This window comes from Podarcis filfolensis, assembly GCF_964270895.1.
Source record: "Podarcis filfolensis genome assembly, chromosome: 7".
Classification (NCBI taxonomy): Eukaryota; Metazoa; Chordata; class Lepidosauria; order Squamata; family Lacertidae; genus Podarcis; species Podarcis filfolensis.
The window spans coordinates 69,552,681-69,576,428 of record NC_139603.1 but is presented as its reverse complement, the minus strand read 5'-3'; the positions used below and the strand labels follow the sequence as shown (position 1 = coordinate 69,576,428).

At 38.0% G+C, this 23,748-nt stretch overlaps 1 protein-coding gene across 29 annotated transcripts in view; it reads right to left on the bottom strand.

Annotated features, from left to right (window-relative positions):
* Window positions 1–23,748, bottom strand: part of RIMS2 (regulating synaptic membrane exocytosis 2) — a 338,908-nt gene that overhangs the window by 156,574 nt on the left and 158,586 nt on the right. For 12 of the 29 annotated variants that reach the window (XM_083621718.1, XM_083621721.1, XM_083621719.1 and 9 more), the window contains 6 exons: window positions 16,727–16,791; window positions 14,929–15,048; window positions 13,293–13,392; window positions 12,061–12,184; window positions 9,698–9,744; window positions 8,292–8,404 (listed from right to left, as the gene is read on the bottom strand). In XM_083621718.1, the coding sequence (XP_083477844.1) occupies window positions 8,292–8,404; window positions 9,698–9,744; window positions 12,061–12,184; window positions 13,293–13,392; window positions 14,929–15,048; window positions 16,727–16,791 (569 nt within the window). Of the gene's footprint in view, window positions 1–1,888; window positions 1,937–8,291; window positions 8,405–9,697; window positions 9,745–12,060; window positions 12,185–13,292; window positions 13,393–14,928; window positions 15,049–16,403; window positions 16,613–16,726; window positions 16,792–23,748 lie in introns of all 29 variants that reach the window. The other 17 variants (XM_083621710.1, XM_083621724.1, XM_083621703.1 and 14 more) reach the window with 3 other exon arrangements.

Below are 23,748 nucleotides of genomic sequence, written 5' to 3'. Positions count from 1 at the left end.
ATGACAGAACGGAGGTATTTAAGACTGAGGCTATCATCTGGTGATCTATGATTATTATTCTCACATGTCATTTGCCATTTGCTTCGTTTTGATGGAAGCAGGAACTTTCTCCATAGTGCTGAGCTGTGGCCCACACTCTTTGCAAAGAAAGACTGGCCACTTTGTCAGGGCCATGCCATTTCGTATTTACTCAAAACAATGCTAATTCACTTAGATATACCTTTAAATGTAGCAATAATTTTAGGAACTCAACTCAACTAAGAGTGTTTACATTTGTAGAAAATCAAGAAAATGCTGTATTGGTTTCTTGATTTCTATTTCAATGCAGATAGGATATCCATACTGCTTAGATATAGTCTGATTTGAACAATATTGTCAATACTGGCTAGATAATACATGGAAGGGAGAAATCTAATGATCTCCACCCAATTGAGCAAAAGACTTCTCATTACACAATGGGACTTCCCCTCCTTGCTAACAAAATCTGCTTTGGGGTTTGTCTCAATTCTCTGGAGCAGATTTTTTAGGTGAGGGGTGCAGTCGGAGGAAAGGGAGGGGAAGTGCCATTGAGCAAGTGGAAATCTACTCATGCAACACTAGATATCACCCATTATTTTTGAAGATTCTTTTCCTTTGATCGGGATTTTAGTTAGGGAGGAGGAGCTTGCAGGAGCTGAACTGGAACAGTTGTCAGAATACATCTCGATTAAGATACATCTTAGCTTTCCCCCATACTGTCCACCCAGCACAAATTAACAAAAACTCTGTTATGAAAATGTTTGCAAAAACATGCCCTGATTTTTATTCTGAAATAATAATTTTGCATTTTAGTGACATAATAAATTCTGAGAACATTATGAGGCTTAATGCTAGCCAAAGAATTGAGAACGCATTAGGATTTGCATGTAGACTTGACTCTCTGTCTCCCATTAAGTTCTCTGTGGCCTGTTTCATGTAGCTATCTTTTAAAATAATAAGTGCCTTCCTTTCTAAACAATAACAAAAACTATAATTCATGTAACTCTGAACTTTCCATTTTTATATTTTCTTAAGCAGTGAAAGAGCATGAAAAGAATAAGCTTATACAGCATTTATACAAATGATGAGCATTTCCACAAAAATATTTTATAACAAAAGCAGGTAATGTTCTCTATACAAAAAATATAAATAAAATGGTAAGCATGCAGCAAAGCAAGATAAGCATTATGACATTCTTACAACCTACAGTTGGGTTAATCTACAGTACCTTAAGGGATTCCTAATGAAAAAAGGCAAACAACTTGTACCCAAATAAGATCAGAATATAGTCATCCCTAGTAGTCATGGGAAATTGTTTTGTAATCATTATTGTTTTTAATATTTCAACTAATGTTTCAAAATGCAAGCAAGGTACACATTCCTTAGACAAGGTACAAATTTATTTGCCCATCTTCTGCTCAGGGAACTACTGTCATTTGGAAAATGCAAAAAAGGAAATTTTGTAATGAAAATGCGTGATTTAAAGAGACACCAACCTTGATACAATGAGGCCAAACATCCAAAGCATAAGATCAACTAATTCTAGTTCAAGGTATGTATTTATGCAACACACAGTTATTATCATTGCTGAAATCTGTGCTTGTTTAATTAGATATAGATAAAAAGTAAAACTAAAAACTAGTTGTCTCTTTAAATTTTAGTTTAGTACAGTATTCTAATCACCATGCAGTTTCAAGCTGCTCACAAGACAATATGAAATTTGTTAATATGGTTTGAAGCAACACATTAAAATTAAAATGGGAAAATGGATCAAACTGTGACATTTCCCTACTATGCATTTTCCAAGTCAAACAAAACGTAGGAGAGGGGAACACAACTTTAGTTTCTGTCAGGCAGATGAAGCCTTTACCTGAACCCTAGGAACAAAAGGCGCTGTTCTTCTACTAAGGCTTTGGCTCTGGTAAGCAAAATTAAAGAAAAAGCAATAAAACAAAACCAAAAAGACAACACGCTGGAAACTAAAAGACCAAAAGTAAAACAAGGACACACAACTTTAATAAAACACTGCTTTACACCACAAACATGTTTATCTAATGAGAACTGTTAAATATGCAGTGCATAAATTAAATCTGCAATTGCATTATTAAAAAACTAAAATTTATGTATGCTCCTCCACCAATCATACTTTCAACTGAATAAGAAATAACACAACCTGTTTCACATAGTGAGTGGCTTGCGTTAAAAGCTGCCTTATTTAGAAGAGGGAGACATTTTTCTGTGTGCAATGTCGGTTATAATAAGTTAAGACAGTGGTGGGAACCTGTGTTCCCTCCAGATGTTGTTGGACTCTCATCAGCCACTGGCAGTATAGCTAGCAGTCAAGGATACAGCAACATCTGGTGGATCACAGGTTCCCCACCATTAACTTAAGGTATAAAAAACTAAGGTTACAATCCTATACACACTCATCTGGGAGTAATTCCCATTGGACCAATGGGACTTAGTTCTGAGTAGACATGCTCAGGATCGCACTAGAAGAAACACTGAGTGGAATTTAACATGCCACAATTACAAACATTCCACCTGCCCCAGCATATCTGCTTGCCAGACATAATGACTCCCCCTCCTCCCCGATTCTGTTCTTGGGGTTTTCTCAACCCCCCAAGGCAATTTCAGGGGCCGCAGGAGGGCGGAATGAGGGGAAGCCCTCTTACACAAGTAGAAGCTCTTGCACAGGACTCGTTAGGTGAATCCGCCCATAATAACCAGTATAAAATGATGTATCAGAGACATAGATGCAATTCATTAGCAGATCTAAGACCATATATTTCATAATTTCTCATGTTTCCCCACTTCCCATCCACAGCGTTGGGAGGCAGTCAAGCCAATATTTAGCTGCTTAACCACAAGTGGGGGCAGTGAGAGTCAATGGTTGCATGTTTCACAGGCAAAATGACCCTAGCATCTCCCAGTAAAATGTTGTGGGTCAGTACAACTGGGAAATGTTTTATTTTACTTATAGCATTTCTATTTTGCTCTTCAATTTCCAAAATCCCTAGAATGCCCTACAATAAAAGTGTAAAAGGCAATACAGAGTGCATATATTATGGGGAATAGAATGTAATGTAATAGAATAGAATAGAATAGAATAGAATAGAATAGAACAGAATAGAATAAGCTGGATGGTTAATGTGCAGAATCAGCAATTATGCTCATTCACTGGGCCCCTGAAGAGTGTGCACATAATCTGTCTGCAAGGAGGGAATTCCACACATTTCCAAGTCAATGTGCACCTATCAACTAGCTCATAGTGGTTCTGGTCCTTACACTCCAAGGAAGGGCTTCTTTCGGAGCAGCCCGTGACTTGCTGCCTCCTTCATGGCAGATGGGCATGTCTCTTCCCACAATGAGGCACTACTTGTGGAGGCTGCACCATTCCTTGTCCACAGCCTTGGGCCGCAGCAACTGACATTCATCTGTACTTAAAGACTAGATGGAACTTAAAGACACTGGAAACAACCAGGCACCTCAAAGCGATTTGCTCAACAAGACCCAAACAGGGGCCACTTTCCTGCTATCTCTGCTACAGAGTAGGCTTGACAATGGGCTCGATCCTGTCAGTATTGTGGCTATGCCCTTGCTGCCCCCACAAGCACTCCCAGGTGTGGGTGAGGGGCTGGACATGAGAGGCTCTCTCTGGTTCTTTGGTGGGGGTGCAGGGGAGGCTTTGGGGAGGCGCGCTGTAGTCAGAATAGCAATGAATATAATGGTTCAGAAGTCAGAGTGTTTACCCTCAAGGGCTCATCATGTACACAGGTAAAAAGGATCTGAACAACCCATCTGCAAGATAACACCCCCATGGGAATCATCCCTATTCCCAAAATAATATCAGGACTGTACTTCTAACTCAATTAAATGCTTCCTAATTCATCTCCTTTGCTCTCTGCCTGACCAGAAAAACTGTTTCAATTTAAGCTTCCTTCTTGGATGCAGATGATGATGGTTACTATGTAAATTTGTATACCGCACTTTATCTGAAGATCACAGGGCGGTTCACAACACTCAAGATACATTGCAGATCTCGCTAATAAAGGTTGTTTTGCTACACTTGCTAATTAGTTGTCCTTCAAAATGTGCTATATCAACATTAAAAAGAAGAATCAGCTTATATTGAGTATATTTGAGGAATGTTAGTCTATTTACATAGCCTGTGTGTATGGATAAACCCCAAAGTAATTTAGTTGTACTAACAGAGAAACAAACATGCTTTGAACTGGTTTAAAGTTTCATTACAGTCAAGAGTGCATAAATGTTGGTAAGTAAATAATAAAATACATGACCAAATGGATTTTACATTTTGTTGTAAAATGCATATGCTGGTAAATAAACTGTACAAAAGTATCCTGAATAGGATTAGCTCTAGTCCTAATCAGAGCCCCATCTGAATTCTTTTTGACGTCATGATAAGGCAAATATTTTTCATAAGTATTGCTTATGCTAGCAAACCAACAATACATTTCTGTCCGTTTCTTGGAGATCAGTATATTGCTAGTACCTCTTCTGACATTACAGAGCAGTTATATAATTTTAAATCATTCTGAATATTTTCTTCTTTACTGATTGTTTTTCCTCACACTTCTGCAAAGATTCAAAATGAGCCAATGCATCCAATAAATAAATAAATATGTAAGAATAAGTATTTGAATCTAATCAACTAATTAAACAATATAATCCCTTCAAACCACAATAATCATCACCACAACAACAGCATCTCGAGATTAATCCTGGTCACTGAAAGTTTGCCTTTTGAAAAATGTCAGGAAGAAATTCCACAATTATGGACAGGATTTCACACAATAGTACAGAATTGGCTCAGTTCTAGGAGGTTATGACAGTAGAACAGAGTGCAGAATTGCTCTATTAAGTGTGCATATAGCTGAAGCAATGTCAGCTTTTAAAAACAAAACCAGAGGTGTACATTTCTTCCAGGAGACTACAGTAATGTGCTTCCAGATAAGCACTTCACAGTTAGGAAGTCATCACATACTGTGTTCACTACAATTTCTGAACAGTTTTAAAAGTCAGTGCCAAGTGGAACAATAGTCTAATCCCCAAGGTTACAGAAAGCTGCCTTATCAGACTAAATTAGTGAAAAGCACCCTTTGCCAATAGTGTAGTTTCAAGTATCATGAGATATCCAAGAGTATGCAAAGCAATAATACAAGCCCAGATAATAAGAAATCAAAATATGAGTATTTCTATCATTCCTGTGTTTCTGGCTTTAGTTTCTATTAAGCTTATCTACATGAACCCCCCCCCCCCCGCCCCTTATTTCTCAGATTTTTGATGGCTGCTAATGGGTGACAAAGTTGTTTTCACCACTTTTTATGTCAGTCATTATAGATGAACAGCATATGTGTCAAAGAACCACTTGGTGCTAAATGATTGTCTATCCACCATCTGTGTTTTCAGGTTGAGCCTTCATAACAGAATTGCTCCACACGTGTTGGTAATTTAACTGTTACAGTTATTTAAAACTTTGTTTATACATCTCCCTTGCAAGGTTCTTAATGATGGCCTACAGCAAGTTTTTGCCTGAACCACAAGGAAGGAAGAGGGAATCCAGTGACTCAGTTGTACTCAAGGGAACAGTGCACAGTTCATTTGTGGTTCCTGAATACAACTGCAGCATATGGGTCAGATGAAAAAGAAAGCAGAGTTGTGAATCATCTAAATATTGACTCCACTTCAATATTATGCAAGATTTCCCCAGCTGAACAGTAGGATGAGCAAGATGGACTCCTGCAGTACTTCATACGGCAAATTCCTCTGAAGACATGAGCAACCACCCATTTGAGACATTTCTGCTAGGGCCGACTTGAACTAATCATTTAATGAAAACCACTTAGCAGGTCTCGACATCAAGATGTTGATATTTCAATATCAACACTGTTAAAAGGTATCAAAAAGTCCGAGTGGACAACATCAACATCAGGGCAAAAATCCTAGACCAAGGCCACAACTAATTTCAGTCTGCGGTGCACGCAAACCTACTGCAGAAGATAAACCAACAGTATCCGTAAGGCCACTTCCCCAGAATAAAAACACTCACACTAAAGTCAGTGAGTCACAATGGGGAAATAGGATTTTAGTCAGTGAGTCACAATGGGGAAATAGGATTTTAAGTGAATCAGCAGCAAGTCATGGCACACCAGCTGATCACCCCCCAACTAGGGAACACAGTACACATATCAAGAAGCATGGACTAGTGTTATATTAAATTTTCCATGTTTAGAAAATTATAAGCACAGAAGGGGAAACCTAGTGATGGCACACATTGTACAAAAATGGGATCACTTTTAACAAGAAGTCAGCAGCCAGACAAAACATATATTGTAGATGAATCACACTTATAGTTAACAGGTACTAAACATATCAAAATAATTTAGAGATAAACGCCAACAAGGACCCTCAGCCCTACTTTTGCAAACAGTACTGAAAAGACAAGGCACCCAACACTGATAAGCAAGAGAAGGAGGATCACTAGTGAGAGAAACTATGCAAAACAGCATGACTTCTACACACCCTCCATCCATTATTTTCCTTGCGAAAAAACACATGAGTGTGTGCACTCAAATACCCATAACTCACCCATTTTGGGAATTGAAATACAACTATCCTTCAAAATCTGAACTTTTCCAAAATTTGTATTGTACTTCTCTAGCCAACATGTACAAAAACACATATGTTAGGTAAAGGTGTGCAGAACATGGATACATTAGTTAAAATAATCAAAAATGCATTATTTGGGGGGATGTTCCTTTAAAAATCTATTTATTAGCCAAAACTGCATAAAAAATGTGTGTGCAGGAGAAAATCACACTAAGATGCTGCAAAATTTTCATGAGGATTTTAAAAAATCAATGATACCAAATTGCTGCAGAGAGACTTGAATTTAAGACTGAAAAATGAGAAACCAAGAGAAACAAACATGTGGAGATTTGTCTATCCCAGGGGATAAAAATGGACATGAACAATAGTCTACTGTTTCCTAATGTAGGGTGAGTAAGTGCAGCTTCTCCCTCCAGAGAATTAGGTATTGTTCAAGTTTTTACAATCTGATTCCTATGTCTATTGAGGACTACAATCCATCATGTCAGACCAAAGGGAAAAGTAAGCTATGCTACTACAAGCTAGTTCCAAGAGAAATCAGAGTCCTTGTTCTCGTTCTGTCACAGTAAAACTCTAGTGGTTTCAATATAAGCAATGTGGGAAAACACATGGGATATTATTACTATTATTATTATTGAACAAGAAAATCTCAGTCCCTGCCAAAGTTTCCCATTCTTCAGCATATCCCAATGTTATTTGTCAGAACAAGTTCCCGGTGGACTGCACATCCTGCTGCCAAAGAAATTGCCTTCGAATTTCCCTGTATTTTGTGTATTCTCTTGACATAAATACATTCTGTATTCATTCTCTACCTACTACCACTTAAACATCAGCTCTTCCGAAACTGCTGATCATCATGCTCACACTTTTCAAACTAATATCATTCATTAATATTATGAATTGTTTTACTGGAAGCACTGGTGTAGATTTCAAATGTCACACACTTCCAATGTCGCGCTTCCAATGAAAAAGAATAGGTTCACAGTCGCCAAAATGCTTTGTTCTCTGTGTGAAATCTTATGCCACAGTGATAATTAGCAGAATGAATATGATCAAGAACTAGTGGATAGATTCTCAGACTAGCTCAGGAAAGGGTTGTGGAAGCTTGTGCTTCAGTTCTTTCAAATTATTGAAGACATGAATAATTTTTCAGTCCCTTACATGGGACTCTACATTTTCCTTGAATATATTTTATAGAATATGTTATGAATAGCTGTAGCCAACTGTGCACAGTCATGATTTACATATGGAAATGAAAAATATAATTCTACAAACTGAAAATATTAGATATAAATATCCTGAATACAGGAGGAGATTGTAATTACAGGCAACTCCAATTTTGCATATATTCGATGCGCGCACAACTGTGCACCATGTTCAGCATCAGAAGAGGGTGGAACAGGGCCAGGAACAAAACAGGGTGGGGTGGCCTTACGCATGCTCCACCAATGCACACGATGACTTGGAACATAACCCCCGCGTAAATGGGGGTTGCCTGTAATTCATGTTGAGAAATAGCTGAATAAAAGAATTAAGGATAGTAACAACTTCAGTATATAGTTACTTGGCATTTTCCATTAACATTACTTTATTACAAGCAACAAAGTAAATAAGAACAAACTGAACAAATGTTTACATACTGAAAGTTGTCCAGATAAGAACTGTGGAACATCCCTCAACATGCCTGGACTCATGGGAGAAGTGACTGAAATAGAAGGCCGGTCCATTTTTTGAGATTCAAACGAACTAGAACCTGAAAGTATAATTTATTTTACTTTATTAAACATATTCTGATTATATAAACATTAAGAGAAGGATCATTTGAACAAAAATACACGAATACACAGTGTGTTGAAAAGATAACAGGTAATCTTAAAACTTGATTTAATCTCTAAATATGAACATGATGAGCAAAACAATGGGTATAATTTTGCCACACCTAAGCACTTAAAGATCCATTATATTAATGGAAACTTAAACATATGCTTGAATCATTGGGACTGGATCGAAGTCAAATGCTCTGTATCTTGAGGACTGCAGCTCAATTGCTATCACCTATATTAAAAATGCTGCAAAACAAGAACTTGTTTTTGAATATTTGGGTTTGGCGGGATAAAGTCTCCTAAATAAATTGTTTGCTTGTTGTATTATTTTTAGAGTAAGTCAAGGAAATAACATTTTGCATCTTGGAAAAAATATTTTGGGTTACAAGCTTTATTTCTACAGTAAGAAGACGCTATAGGGGTCTTCAAATCATTATGGTTTTTACATACAACAATAAATTAATGGTTGATACAATTAATTATGGGTTGTATCCAATGTTGTACAAGTGGAAGGCCAATCATGCCTCCAGATGGTGAGGGAGACGAAACGAGCATTGTGGGCTATATCTTCCGGGGCTGGAGTGGGAAGGAATTCAATCCAAATGGTGTGGAAGAATCTGCCCTATATGGGATCATTCCCCCAACCAACACTAAAGTGAAGAAGAAAACAGCATCTCAATCTTACACAGCTGTGCAGATGAATCTGCCAAAACTTAATGTTTTGAGCTGTCACTCCAACGTTGCTGTTGGCATGCTCTATTCTTGATACCTGGCATATACCAAAACATTAATAAGATCTATAAAGGCCAAATATTCAATCACTCTAAAATATTTGTATGGTGTAGTATTTTCTCTAAAATATAAAAATACTGATTTTAAATATTGAACATAATGAAATGCATTTTATTTAATAAGGCTGCAGCACACAGCATTAACAAAAAAGCAGGAAATTGAAGTCAGGATTGACGTCAATCCTATTTTTACCCACTAGGTTGTTCTTCCCTTTTTAATAAAGAGAAGAGTGAATTTATAAAAGAATGCCAACCCTAGCATTAGATTTCCTGACTTCTGACAGTTTATTATTGAAGAATGATAGAAAACATAGATAAGCCACATAGAAGAGCGATACCTATACAGATACAGACAAAGAAGCAAAATTTAGAAGGAACACAAACATCTTTTCAATTTCCAGCTTGCGTTCAATCCAGAAAAATGAAACTTACTGGACTCCAACTGTGCATGTGTACTGTCAGGTATTCTGGGAATATCTCTGCAATTATGAAAAACAAATCATGTTTATACTTTATCTATGTCTTATAGGGTTACTTAGCACATAACAATATGGAACTTGAAGACAGAATATTACACTGCAAAATCACAGAAAATATACTGTTGTTTTTTCTATAAATATACAAATATTTCCATTGATGTAAAGATGCAGTTGTAAAGTGTGATAGAGATAGTTGTATAACATAAAAACTAACAAGAGTATCTTGGAAATCTATTTATTTATTGTCTACCCTTCACAAGCAGACCCCATGGTAAATTATAATAATTCAAAATTCAAAACAGTCAAAATGAATTACAGTGACAAGAATAGTGTACAACTGATGAAGTACACTCCCACTTCATATATATGTAGCAGATCCCACAAATGTCTACTAATATCCGATAATGGGCAACATGTCAACAAAACGCAAATTGATCCATGTCAACAAAACGAAAGTGATCCAAGCAAACCATCTAAGTTGGATATTTTCTAACAATGGCATCCAAATCAGATCAGAAGTGAGGAGCATTTTTTGTTCCGGTAAACCAAACCACCTCTCACCTTTTCAGCTCTCTCTACAGCCATATGGAATGACACACACACACACACACACACACACACACACACACAATGTGCACAAATTCTATTCATTTCAATAAGACTCAACTATGCTTAGATTTTATTGATTGATTTAGTTCCATAAAGAATTACATCTAGAGTTATTTAGCTTTTGAATGTGACTCCCTAGCTCTGCAATTCGAATGGTCTGGTTTACATGTAACAACAAGAAACTATGGTTTCATTAAGAGAACAAGCTTGTAAAAGATTCTTGCCTACAACTTTCCAATCCCCTCTGGTGAACAAAGCAGGATATCAAACCATGGTTTCAGTCTGCTTGGGGCTTTCAGAATGCTCCCTGTTGTTGCCATTGCCACCAGACCAGGGTAAGGGGAAGAAGGCAGGATGGTGGCCCAGGCAGATGGCACAAGCAAGCAGACAGGTGGAGCAGGCAGGCACACACACACGCAGTTTAGGCCAACCTTCCTCCACTCCCACTATTGTAATTGTTGTTGTTGCTACCACGGTTGTGAGGATGGGAATGAAGAGGATAAAGACTTTTGTCCTTCCCTGTTGTCACTGTGCCCCTACCAGAAAGAAGCCTGGATTTTGCAGTGTGGTGGTAGCTGCAGGGTGGATGGGGTGAGGGGAAGAAAGGCTTTGTTCCCTTTATTCCCCTCCTCCTACCAATAGTAGAAGGACAGGGGGTTGGGGGAGCTCTGAGGAGATGGAGAAGAGAGGTTTGGAGCAAGGTATAAAAGAAAGGGAGGTGGTTGGCAATGGGCTGGTGTGGTGGCAGGAAGTGGCTGCTGGTCTCAGCAAGCAACACAAGCTCTAATCTATAGCTTTAGGCTTACAAATGAATCAAACGAGGGACTATTTGCTTTTTATACTTAAACCAAAAGGGGGAATTTGGGCTTGAATTCCAAGAGCTTATTCTTAGGAAAATCATTAAACTCATCTGTGAGTTTAAACTCTTGTGGGAATAACTAGTGGGATGAGAAATTGATTTTATTTATTTGTTTAAAATGTATAGTTCATTTTTATACTATTAAACTATCCTCAGAGTGACTAAAAAAAATCAAACAATTAGATACTCTAAAACTAATAATACAAAATTAGAACCGCCATTCAGAATAAATACCGACAGAGTCACATGGAGATTAAAAGCCGTCGGTGTTCATTAAAAGTTTGGGTTAACAGGACAGACTTAGCATGGTACCGGAATGATTATGATACAGTCATGTCATCAGACCAGACTTCTCTGGATACCAAATTCCAAAACTATGAACCATCACAGAGACCCTCTCTCCAAAAACCATCTGCATAGCCTCCAAAGATGGAGAAATATGGCCTTAGAAGATTTTGTTAATCAGAAGTCATTTTCATGTGGAACATTAAGGGCTTCAATCTCAGTCAAAAGCAGCACTTTAAACTCTGCCAAGAAATACATTGAAAACTAATGCAGATCTTTCAATATTGGCAAGATAGGATAAATTCTAGTTAAATAAATCTGGCAGATAACTTTTGAACTAGTTGATATTTCCAAGCACTTCAAGAATAGCCCCCCATAGAACAGACTGCAGTAATCAAGAAAGGTACCAAAGGAAGAAGGAGGAGGCAAGCTGAGATTAAAGAAGCTGATTCGTTACGGAACATTCATATGTACAGAAACAAAGCTGTGAAATTCAGTTTGGAGCCTAATTTTGTCATGCCTGTGTATATTCGAAACAATTCATGAAGGGAACCTGTACTTACCCAATTGGCCTTGAAACTACAAGTTCCACTTGTGGCTCTGGTTTGGATTCTAGAATGATGTTGTACACTTCTTCAAAGGTGGCTCCTTGTAAAAGCCTTCCATTCCATTCTAACACTTCATCACCTGCAATGGTAGCCATAAGAGTTTGTTTCAGAAGGAAAACTTGCCTGTAGGTTGTGTTCTTGCTGAATTGCTCACGTTTGACTCTTTTTTAATCTAGAAAAGGTTTTTTAAAGTTATGTATCAGCCCTAACATTAACTAATAACACAGAAATATAATTCAACCCAAATATGAATTCCTTCTAAGAGAATATATTATTCTACAGGAAAATGTCTGTGAAGAAACACAGTTTTCCTACTGATGTAAATTAACAGAATAGCCTCAAAATAGAACAGCTGCTCCATTGGTTCCCTTCGTATTGTTCACCTTCTCTTATATTCTACAGAATAACCCAACTGAATTTGAAGGCATCCATTTCTAGATTTTTCAAAAATGAACACACTGAGATAATAAGCCACCTGCATGTTAAACAGAGATGTAACAATCCTGTACCTGTGGGTGAGACCATCAAGTTGGGAGCATAGTTTAAGCAAGCTCCACTTTAGGTTGAGAACTAGAAACAGTATGTATATCTTCAAACAAAGGAAAAACTGTAATTGGGTCCCCCTAACAAAAGAGTGGGACCTTGGCATATGACTTACATGGTCTATATATGAGGTACTTTCAATCTGTTTTAGTATTTTAACTTTGGTAATAAAAAGGGTTGTTAAAGTAGAGTTGTAATGTTTTCTTGATTTTATTGCTTTATCTTTTGTAAACCACTATGAGGGGTTTTTTAAACAATCAAGGAGCATGTAAATTTTATGAAATTAAATAAATAAATAATATGACATCCCTGGGGGAAAGAAAGCAACAGCATAGAAATTGGTATAAATTAACATAATAAAAAATGTAAGTAAGCTATGCCACAGAAGCAGAATAACTCAAAGAATGGATAATCTCAGTTCTTCCAAAGGAATATAAGGTTTGATTTTGTTAAAAAAATGTTTAAAATACAACCACAATTTTTAACCCTCAAATAAAATATAAGAATTAGACTAGATGAAGAGATTAACAGTGTTCTCAACAACATAGAAGTAAATCACTGCATTTAAATCACACAATGCACCAAAAAACAATCATTATTGACACTGCCCAGTTACATAATTCAGCTGAATGTTCCTCTCATACCTGGCCTAAGGTGTCCCACTGTATCAGCTAAACTTCCTTTTTTTACTTTGGTGATAAATGCACATAGCCGACCTGATTCAGTCATTTTTCCTCCTACAACCTGTTTGGAAGAAAGGTTGGGGGGGCACAGCAATTATTCATTCACTCAATTTCTATCCCATTCTACCTCTCAAATGAGCCCTGCAAAGCAAAACACTTTTATAAAAAATTAAAAGCATTTTAAAAATCTACAAACATATTAAAACAATCAAATATATTCACTGCTAAGAATTTCAAGAAATAACTCCAAGTGCCCCAACTCACAACCCTCTAAGTTCTTCTAAAAGCACACTATGGTCAATTGTATAGAATGTCACTAAAGATCAAGGAGAACCAACAGGTTACAGCCCACCTTCTTTCTCCTAATCCTAATGATTTAGCACCTTTTGGTGCTAAAACTGAGCCTGAAACCAGACCTATTTCCTCCAGGCGCCTGTCCACAGCTGACTGGCTCCTACACTCTTGATAACCCAGGAAAGGCTGCACCCTGACTCTGGAAAGACAGTGGGCATAACTGCCTTAAAGAGTAGGAAGGAACTCTTTAGGCCCGACGGAGTGTACCTCACAACTATGGGTAACAAGCAATGGTTGGGTGACGTTAGGCATGGCCTTTTGGAATGGCTGTCAGACTATGAAGGGCCTTTTCAGGTGTAAGTAGTCTTGGCAGCGAGACTGCGATTTTGCAGTCTTGGGTGGCGGTTTCAGGCCTTGGGCGGAATCCTTTAGTCTATCTTCTCTAAATGGGGGGGGGGGGGCGTGAAGCAGTGGCCCATGCCCCACCTGCGGCAGCGATGCCAGGGTTCCTTGTTAAAGGGGTTGTTTTGAGGGGAGTCATTGGCCATACGCCAATAGGGTGTCAGTGGTCTCCCCTGCGTTGCAGCAAAATGGGGGGTGGTCTCTCTGCTTAAACATACGTTTTCCAGAGTCAGCCCAATCTCCACACATTTTGGATAACCCTGATGTTCTCCAGATCCCCGGCTGGGGACTGGGAGGGATAAACGCCCAATGCCTAAGCCAAGGCCTCCATACATCTGAATCTTTAATAAAGTTGTGGCCAATTTTAATCCCGTAACACGTTGTCATGAGTCATTATTCCACTAGGGAGTTGCCTGGGGTTGGGGGGGGGGTCTCCGCCTGTCCATGAAAAGAGTAAGGTGTTATATCTATCCCCTCCTACTTGATTTTGCCAGCCATGATGAGTAGGGATCAAGAGGGCACATAGTTAGCCTTATTGCTGCAAGTGTTTTGTCCATGTTCTCAAGCAGCAGCAACTGAATCTGACCCTACAAGCTATAATAAGATATGGACCTCCAATAGATCTGCACAAATTCTGGCATCAAGTTTGATATAGATCCAAGTGATTTTGCCCTCAAATTGCTTTGCATATCGCACACAGCAAGCTATTGACTGAACTATTGTTAATAATACCAGATACCATAGTCATGCAACCCAATTGCATTGAAATTGATGTTGCCCAAGATTTTAGTAATGTATGAAAAGGTAACATGTCTGTAAAATGTAGGTTTCTTGCATCAGAAGTATACCTTTAACCACTAGGATTCAACTGATAAATATATTTAAAAGCTCAGTTACCAACCTTCAATCCAAGCATTGCTCCAGAATCTCTAGGCACACTTCCATCTTTTAGTCGCTTGTTTAACAAAATCCGACCAATTAAACGATCTCCATCTTTGGATGGTTGCCAGGTTACAGGATGCTATAGTAATATAGTTAACAGAGAGGGAGATCAATAGAATTCAGTCTCTGAAAAAGTCTCAGTATCATCTTCATTCCCATTTGCCAGTTTTAAGCATTGTGAAATGGCTATGATTACACCACTACTGGCTTTGTATTTATATGTAAAGAATTGGAACTGATATCAACCTATTAGGTCATCCAGTTACTCCTTAAACATTTTACATGATTTAATTCCAAATGTGTCTACACCAAAGCTCTACTCTAAAGCAATTTATCAATTAAGACAGAACATTATGGATTAATCATTATGTTATTACTGTTCTAGATGTCACATTCCTTTTGTATCTATTCAAAATATTATATTTAAGCTACAGTATGGATTATGGATTAAATCTTAATTAAAGAGATTGAATTAAAATTTAATTCAACTGAGATAGTCCAAAAGTGTTTCATTACATTTCTTTTATATATATATATATTTGTTATACTGTATTTAACAGCCTAAATCTAGGCATCCTTACCTGAAATAATTCCCATAATAATTTTAGCAAAACTTGCTTCCAATTGCAGGTACCTAAGTTCACAGTCTAGTATCAATTTAAGTTTAAGAAATGCACAGTAATTTCATTATTAAATACTTCATTTACCACACACTCTTTGCTTTATATTGTATGGTAACTTAAAAATATATATTTTAGCACCTTTGGTTTGTGTAATCATAGCAATTTTTCACAGCTGTGCATCAGTTTCATGCCCTCACACATGCAGAAATCAGCATGCACAAAAATTATCCCTCATTAAATTTAATAACACTAAAAAGCCTCAAATAAAAAGTGAAAACAACAACCAAAAACACAAAGCAGATGGCAAGGACAAATACTACTCCATGATGCACAAAAATGACATGGCAACAAAACAAATGAACAAACATGACATTGAAAGGGAAAAAAGAAAAACAACTTTTCTGTGTAAACTTATGTAATTTTGTCCCCACCCATTTTTTCCAACCTGGGAATTAAACTATTAATTTAATTTCAGCCCCAGGGGCATTTAGCAGTAATCAAACATGCCAATCCAGAGGAGATCTCATTTTAAAAAATCACTTTTCTGGTTTAAGGTGATGATCACCAAATACTATTGTGTGACCATAAAAGTGATGTTTATTTTTAGTGCCTGAATAATGTTTTCTCCTTATGCTTCAAGATGTAGAAACAAGAGAGCAATCCAGTGTTTGTGGTTTTGTTTTTCTTTTCTGCACCTGAAGAAATGTTAGATTAGACCTGCCTTATTATTACTGATCTGGTTTAATGAGTGACAGAGAGCAAACAAAGACCAAATGAGCAGATTAAAATGCAGGCACCACAAAGCCAGTACCTTTTCACTATGGCTATGCTCCTCATTTAGAGTTGTGCTACTACAGGTGTCTACCCCAGAGTCTTTAATCTGAGGCTCAGACCATTCCAAGTCCTCTTCCAAAGAGTGGCCACCAAAATACACCATTTTCTTTTGTCTTTCAGATAAGGTGTTAGAGTCCGACAAAACTGCCTGCTCACTAGTTTTTCTTTTTCCCCTTTGACTGTCCCCTACAGGTGTGGGATAAAAAGGATACAAAAAAGAAAACATGCAGAGATGTAAATAAAACAAAGGAAACATGAAATGGTAAAGGAAACTGAATGGTAAGGCTCCACATGTCTCACCAAAGACATTGGGGATGCCTCACTGCTATGCCAAGACGTATGGTCCCAGTTGTAATCCATGTCTCCTGTGAGGATCAGACAGACAAGATAGTGCAGTAACGGAAAAGTGAAAGAAAGGACAGACAGATATAATAGACTTTGCATTTGTGTATCATCCTGCCTTTAGAAGTTTTGGCTCACTACCGTATTTTCTAGAAAAAAGCAGAAATTCCAAAAGAATGAAGCTTATAAAGTGTGGAAGACAGTGAGCGAGAGTGTGCTTGCACATTATCTATATACATGGCATGTCAACGTGAAAGATTTGGTGTTTCTAACATCACTTTACATTCCAAATATCACAAACGTGTATGAGAATATTAGAACCATTATGAACGGGGGGCGGGGGGAGGATGACGACTAAGGGCTGATATCATAGAACATTGTAAGTTTTCCATTTATTTCAAAAGGGCTTACGCCTAGGTGTATGTGCTTAGGATGAGGATATTTGGCTGTGCTCTTAGATCATTAAATTGGAAATAAGCTCCACTGAAATCGCTGGGATGTAGACAGTAGAATGAAACAGGCTGCTGCCAATATAGGTTCATGACACAATTGGTTAGCACAATGCTTATTTATTTTATTTATATTAGTGACAAACCAATACAGCAATGCAGCTGTATTAGGGCAGAACTGGATTTTCTGCCATATACGCAGCCCCACTAGAAGGTGTGGGGCAGTTTCTTTACCTATTTTGTTGCACCAGCACCAGGCTGGCACAGAATATCAGGATTCCTTTCCCAGATAAGGTCCAGCCCTACGCTTTCCTCAAAATGTTCTGCCACAATTTCAGCAGGTGAATCAGGGGTCTTTGCTGTGGCCAAGTCCCATCACCTACAGAGCCAGCAGAGGAATATCCCCACCGAACCCGAACCCCCAGAAGCAGTGTGGATAGATTAGTATTAGTCTGCCCTTCAGCTGAGATGTATATCAACTTTGTTAACACTGAACTAGAAAATAGGCTTAGAAGAAACTTTTAAAAAGTCATGTTCAAACTTTTTTCCCCTAAGAGCAATAATATAATACTAAATATAAACAACTACAATGAGGGGTTTAGAAATCTGCTTGGTTGAGAATGTGCTGTATAAAATATGGCTTCTAACATCTGACAGATTCACAGTAGCTTATCAACAGTTACATTACAATAAACGGCAAGTTTATAGCTTTCATGGTTGCCAAAGCAAACCTGAAAATAAGTAGACAGCTTTTGCAAATTTAATTTATTTAAATTATAATAATAGTGCCATGGTGGTAGGGCAAGTGGGCTCATGCATGGGACTCTCTTTACTTTGTACAAGTCTTATTCTACTGTACACCCCACCCCATGTAAGCAAAATTACCTACTTCAGTTCAGAAGACATATAGTTCAGATTTTGGTTAAAAACATCTTTCAGGTGATGCAACAAAAAATAGGCCATAAAATATGCAATGAATCTTTCCAGAAGCCACATTTTAGTTTAGCAGTAGCGGAATTTAGGGATTTTTTAAAAGTGCAGATATCTAAACCCCTTAACTATAACAATACATCTAAATAATGTAATGCTATGCTACATCCCACTATGCTGCCAAAATGTTTTCAAAATGTTGACATACCTGCCAAAAAATGATAGACTGTTAAGAAAGAGTACAAAATAATCCTGGAATTAAATTTTGTTAAACTGAACATCAGCATTCATATGCTAAATTATAAAAATTATAAAACTGTTTTTAATCTAAAACAATATTTTAAAAAACTATGTAAATATTATTTTATTAAGACAGTGACATAATTCTATGCATTCTTTCATGTTTCGTTCCTCTTCTCCTTCACCTCTTTGTATGGATGCAACAAGCTCTAAGTAAGGGATGGGGATAAACATGTGGAGGGAGCTGGAACAAAGAGGAGGGAAATAGGAAGGAGCAGAAGACATTTTTAGACCTAGCACTTTGACAACAAAAACATCAAATGTTCTTGTATGTGTCAAAGGTCACTTCCCTCTGCAAAAGATCCAACATATTTTCTGCAGTGTTCAACAGGGCTACAACCCTGCATTCTAGGAGATTTAGCTGTTCAGGTACATTTGAGACCTGTAATAAAATGTAGTAAGCAGTGCTCCTGTTTGCAATTCCAGTCTGTGTAATACTCCTTTCCACCACCCACCATTCCCACCCACCCCATCACTTAGCCAACACTGCATCTCCATTGCATTGGGCTCTTTTGGATCCCTACCCCTAAATATATTTTCACTTCTATCAACTTCCTGGCTCTCTCAAACCTGCTGATACCTTCCTCTTCTCCATGGGCGGTGCCCTTTCAGCTGCATAAGGATTCACACTTGGGGAATAAGTTTGCTTTTAGTATGTAGGAAAGTACTAAACACTTCACCACCATGCCCTACACTTCTCAGAAATACAGAATGCTACACTAAAGTGTGATTTCTGGGACATTAAACCTTCTGAATTTAATTCAGTTCTAAAAATCCTGTGATGGTAGTCAGAGGCAAGAAAGGAGAGATTTTCACTTCCCCGTAAGCTCTATCCTCACCCCTAAACAATTTTCTGCTCTAACTTTAATGCTACAGGGAAAGCTTGAAGACACTGACGACAACTCTTCAATTCTTAATTGTGCACAGGATTGTGGTTATGTGGACTGAAAGTTGTGCAGAATTCACACGCAGATGATTCAGAGAAGGACCTTAAAATTGGCAGTTCAAATATGCAACAAAGAAAAATGAAGAATAATTTGGCTTCAAAGATACAAGTCAATAAGGGTGAAGTTTTACTAAAAGGGGAAATACAACTTGAAACCTAGCCAGACAGGCAGGGTATAAATATAAATAACAAAATTATTATTATTATTAAGGAAACCTGCTTCAAAAAGACATAAGTATCGTGAATAAAATCCTGTATTTGTACACATAGGACTAAACTAGGTGTGGCACTAAATGCATCACTTGCAGCTACATTTTCTTTTTCCACTAATAGAAAGCCTGAGAGCCCCCAATTTAATCAGGATCCTATCACATGAGGAAAGGACCTTATTACTTTCCTCCACTTCCACAATCCTGACAAAAATTGCCCCTCAGAGAACAGTCACTAAAAACCATGCTCTGCAGACCTAACAAAAATCAGAGCCCCCACACCTTACACACACACCCTTGCAAATGATGGATTTAGTGTCCTGTCCAGTTTAATTCCGAAACTTATTTTTAGCTAGTACAGAAGACAATCATCTGAAGATTACTGAACACAAATAATAGGTTGAATGGGGAATACCTGACTAGGCAGAAGTACACAGATCTCAGGACTGTAGTTGATTTACAAGCTGAACATGAGTCAGCAAAGTGATACAGCTGCAAAAGCAGGCTAATGTGATTTTAGACTGCATTAAATAGACCCATATTTTCCAAGTACTGTAATAGTTACACTTTATTCAGCACTAGTCAAAACTTCATCTGAAATATTGTATACATTTTCAGTTGTTGCACCTTAACAAGGACATAGACAAATTGGAATGAGTTGAGAGGAAGGCAATGAAGAAAGAAATGGTCAGTAGAAAGAAAAAACAAATGTTTGTTTGTGGATACAGCTCATGGTTAGTGAGAAAAGAGCTCAACCACAAATATGGGTTTGGACAACATGTTAAACCAAACCTTAGCTTAACTCAGGGTGGTGGACCACCAAAAAAGACCAGGAACAAACAAAGCAGCAGTGAGTTCCTCTTCAGGAACTTGCACGTTCATATGGTCCCAGAAAGCCACAATTTGGTTTACCATGTGAAGTCCATTGATTAAATAAAATTGAAAAAAGAAAACCTAATACTTTCTATAAAGCTAGTTGTAAATCCCAAATATTTACAAATTTCCTAAAGGTATATATATATTTAATTATCCTGCAGGAAGCCTGAATAATAGTTACTGAAAAATAATACCAGTGTCATTGACACGGATGAGTTAATAATCTGGTTCGCACACAACTCTAAACCATGGCTTATTAAATTATGCTTTGTTCATCTGAATCCTGTCTAGTAACTTAATTATGGTTTGTTTACTGTCAACAAACCACAATCTGAAGCCATGGTTATAAACAGTTCAGCTGGGTAAAAGCAATGGATTTCAACAGACATCTAAAGCACAGAATAGTAGGCACCTGTCTAATCACTGTAGACACAGAGTTCCATAATGCTAGTGCAACCACAAAGAAGGCCTTGCTGCTGGTAGCCACACACTGAATTGTGTGTAAACCAGTCTAATATGGCTGGATCTTGTTTATTTCATAAGATAGACTTTCTAATTTACTAACCTTTTTCCATGAGTCTGACTAGTATGGACAGCATAAGAATTACAGCAGTTATACAAAATATTAGTCCACTCACATAAAGGTAACTGAATTATTTACTACAGTTGAAAATTAATTCATGTAGACAACTTTATCATTATCAAAGACATTGTGGTTTCTCTGCTTCTGAAACATTTACTTAAGAAAAAGAAAAGGAATTCCATCTTTTTTCTGTTGTCAGCAAGGGGATGCATTATGCTTTCAATCTGCCCATCATTTAAAGGATTTACAAATTAGCAGACAGCAAAATTCCCTGTTCAGGTAGGAGAAGCCGAAGTCAAGCAACTAACATGGATAGCAGTTGGGAAGGTCCCATTTATCCTTTCCTTATCCCCATCCAAACTCCCAAAATGGGAGTGATAAATTATCACTGATAATCCCTCACCTGGAAGAAATGCTAATACCAGCCAGCCATGCTTCTTCACATACTTTCCGTCAGGAGTGGAGGCCCAGAAGCAAGCACTATTTCTACTGGTTAAAGATGTTCATAAGAAGATGGCAGGCAGCAGAAAAGCAGAAAGACCGCCTGGACTGCCCCAGAGCAATGAACTGTTCTGTTCAGACTGAGAAAGCAGTCAAGAATAAACTTTACTAGGCCAGACTAATACCTAGATGGCTCCATGTGTAACCTGATTCTTGCAGGGATGGAAGCTCCAGCGCTATTCCCATCTCCTGCATTGATGTACCACAATTGTACTACAACTGTGGTCAGGCCAGCTGTTGGATGGATAGTTGGCGGTTGGAGGAGGTAGGTGGAAAGATAGTAAAATACTATTTGAATGGGGATCCAAGCTTTAGAAGTTTGAGGTGATTATCTACTACACATGTTCACAGGAGCTTAAAAGGATTGTTTTCTAAATCTACAATCTGTAATGCATATCTATTGTCAAAACATTACCTCAAACCATGTCAAACCATAATAGGTCCTTAAGAGTTTTGTTATACTACATTAAATCTTAAAAATAACCAGAAAAGAAAACCAAGAGTTATACATCGAGATAAGTTTTATAAAAAGAGATAGTGCTTACATGGAAGTGTTTGCAAGTACAAGAGCATCATCTCTAGAATCAATTCTCATCTGTAACTTAATAGGCTGCCTGTTCATTGTAACTGAAGATCATCAAGATGTTTATTGATTTAAATCATGTTTCCCACTCTCGTCCTTTTCCCAATCACACTTAGTGATTTTTGCAACCAAAACTAGAGGATAATTGATCTTAGAACTTGGCTTGTAGTATGAGGTAACCAGCCAACAAATCAAACAACTTCAAAGTTGATCAATGCAACAAACAATTATATACTTTCTAAAAATCAGTATAAACATTTAATATATATTTATAAAGCAGATCCAGCTTTAAGCAAAATCTTAAATATAAATAGTTCAACAATTTCAGATTGGAAATTACAGCAGCCATTTGCTGCAAGGACTTTAATGGGAAGAATATACAATTTATATGGCCAAACATACATACAGCTCTGTGTGATTTTCCTCCATGGCCCCCCCCCCCAATGAAAAGTTGCCTCACTCAGTTGTCAGTCTGAGCAAAGAAAAGCCGCATGGGTAATGGTTTATATCTTAAACCTTTCCTGTTGTTCTTTAATACATGGCGGAATAGATATTGGTATTCAGAATCTTTTCCCCATGGGAGAAAAAGTGGCCTGGGACAATTATTTTGACCTGAAAAAAATGATGAGAGGGGAGAGTTGAGAAGCAGCTTATTGCTTAGCATTTGTTCTGGGCAAACTGGAAACTAATTTAGCCACCTTTTGGTTACAAAGCACAAGGAGGAAAATGGTATGGAATTCTAGATCTACTCTGACTTTTAGTGGCAACTACTGTGAAGCACGGGCATTTATATTCTGATTTTCCTGTTTTTGATTTCCAAACTAATACAGTAAGTGACATGTAATTCTAAAATTTTGCCTTGCAGACCAGTAGGCAATACAGCTGCGATGGTATGTATTATATGTCTACACAAGAGTAGTAGTTCATCGCACAAAGATGCCATTTTTAGCACATTCCTCCGGTAAAATAGGGACATTCTATTCTAAACCAGTGTCATCACCCCACCCCCTATATACGTGCACTGCTGATGGAATACGGGAAAAGTGAAGGGCTGCCCCAATGGCTATTACCAAGACGAGTATGTAGTAATACAATACAGGCAAATGTCTTGGCTATATGCAGGAGCCTTAGAATATATATGGTAAAACCATGAGGCTTCCATCAGTTTGCCTTGGGCGTCAGAGGATGCACCCACACCGGATGTTTACAAGGCACCACACCAGCAATATAGTCTCTACGGTCAGTGGCTATGACTTCCAAAGGACCCCATGCGCCTGTGTGATCCAGGTACCTGCTACCACCATCCATCACCGTAGTTGGATGCGTTGAGCACTACCAGCTGGCAGAGCTGAGGAGAACAGCAGCAGCAATCTGGCACCTTGCCCTCTCCCCACCCCTCAGGTCCCGCTGTGCCACTGTGTGGGGCCAGGCTGCCTCCTCCTTCTCCCCACTCCCTTTCCCCACTTGCAGAATTTGGGACTCTGCATGACACAGTGAGAAACTATGATGGCTTGAGGGGTTTTGTGACTGTCTCAGCATTTTCAGGGCAGTTGGAGACTATGTCATCACAGTCCCGGCTACAAAAGACACACTAAGACAACGC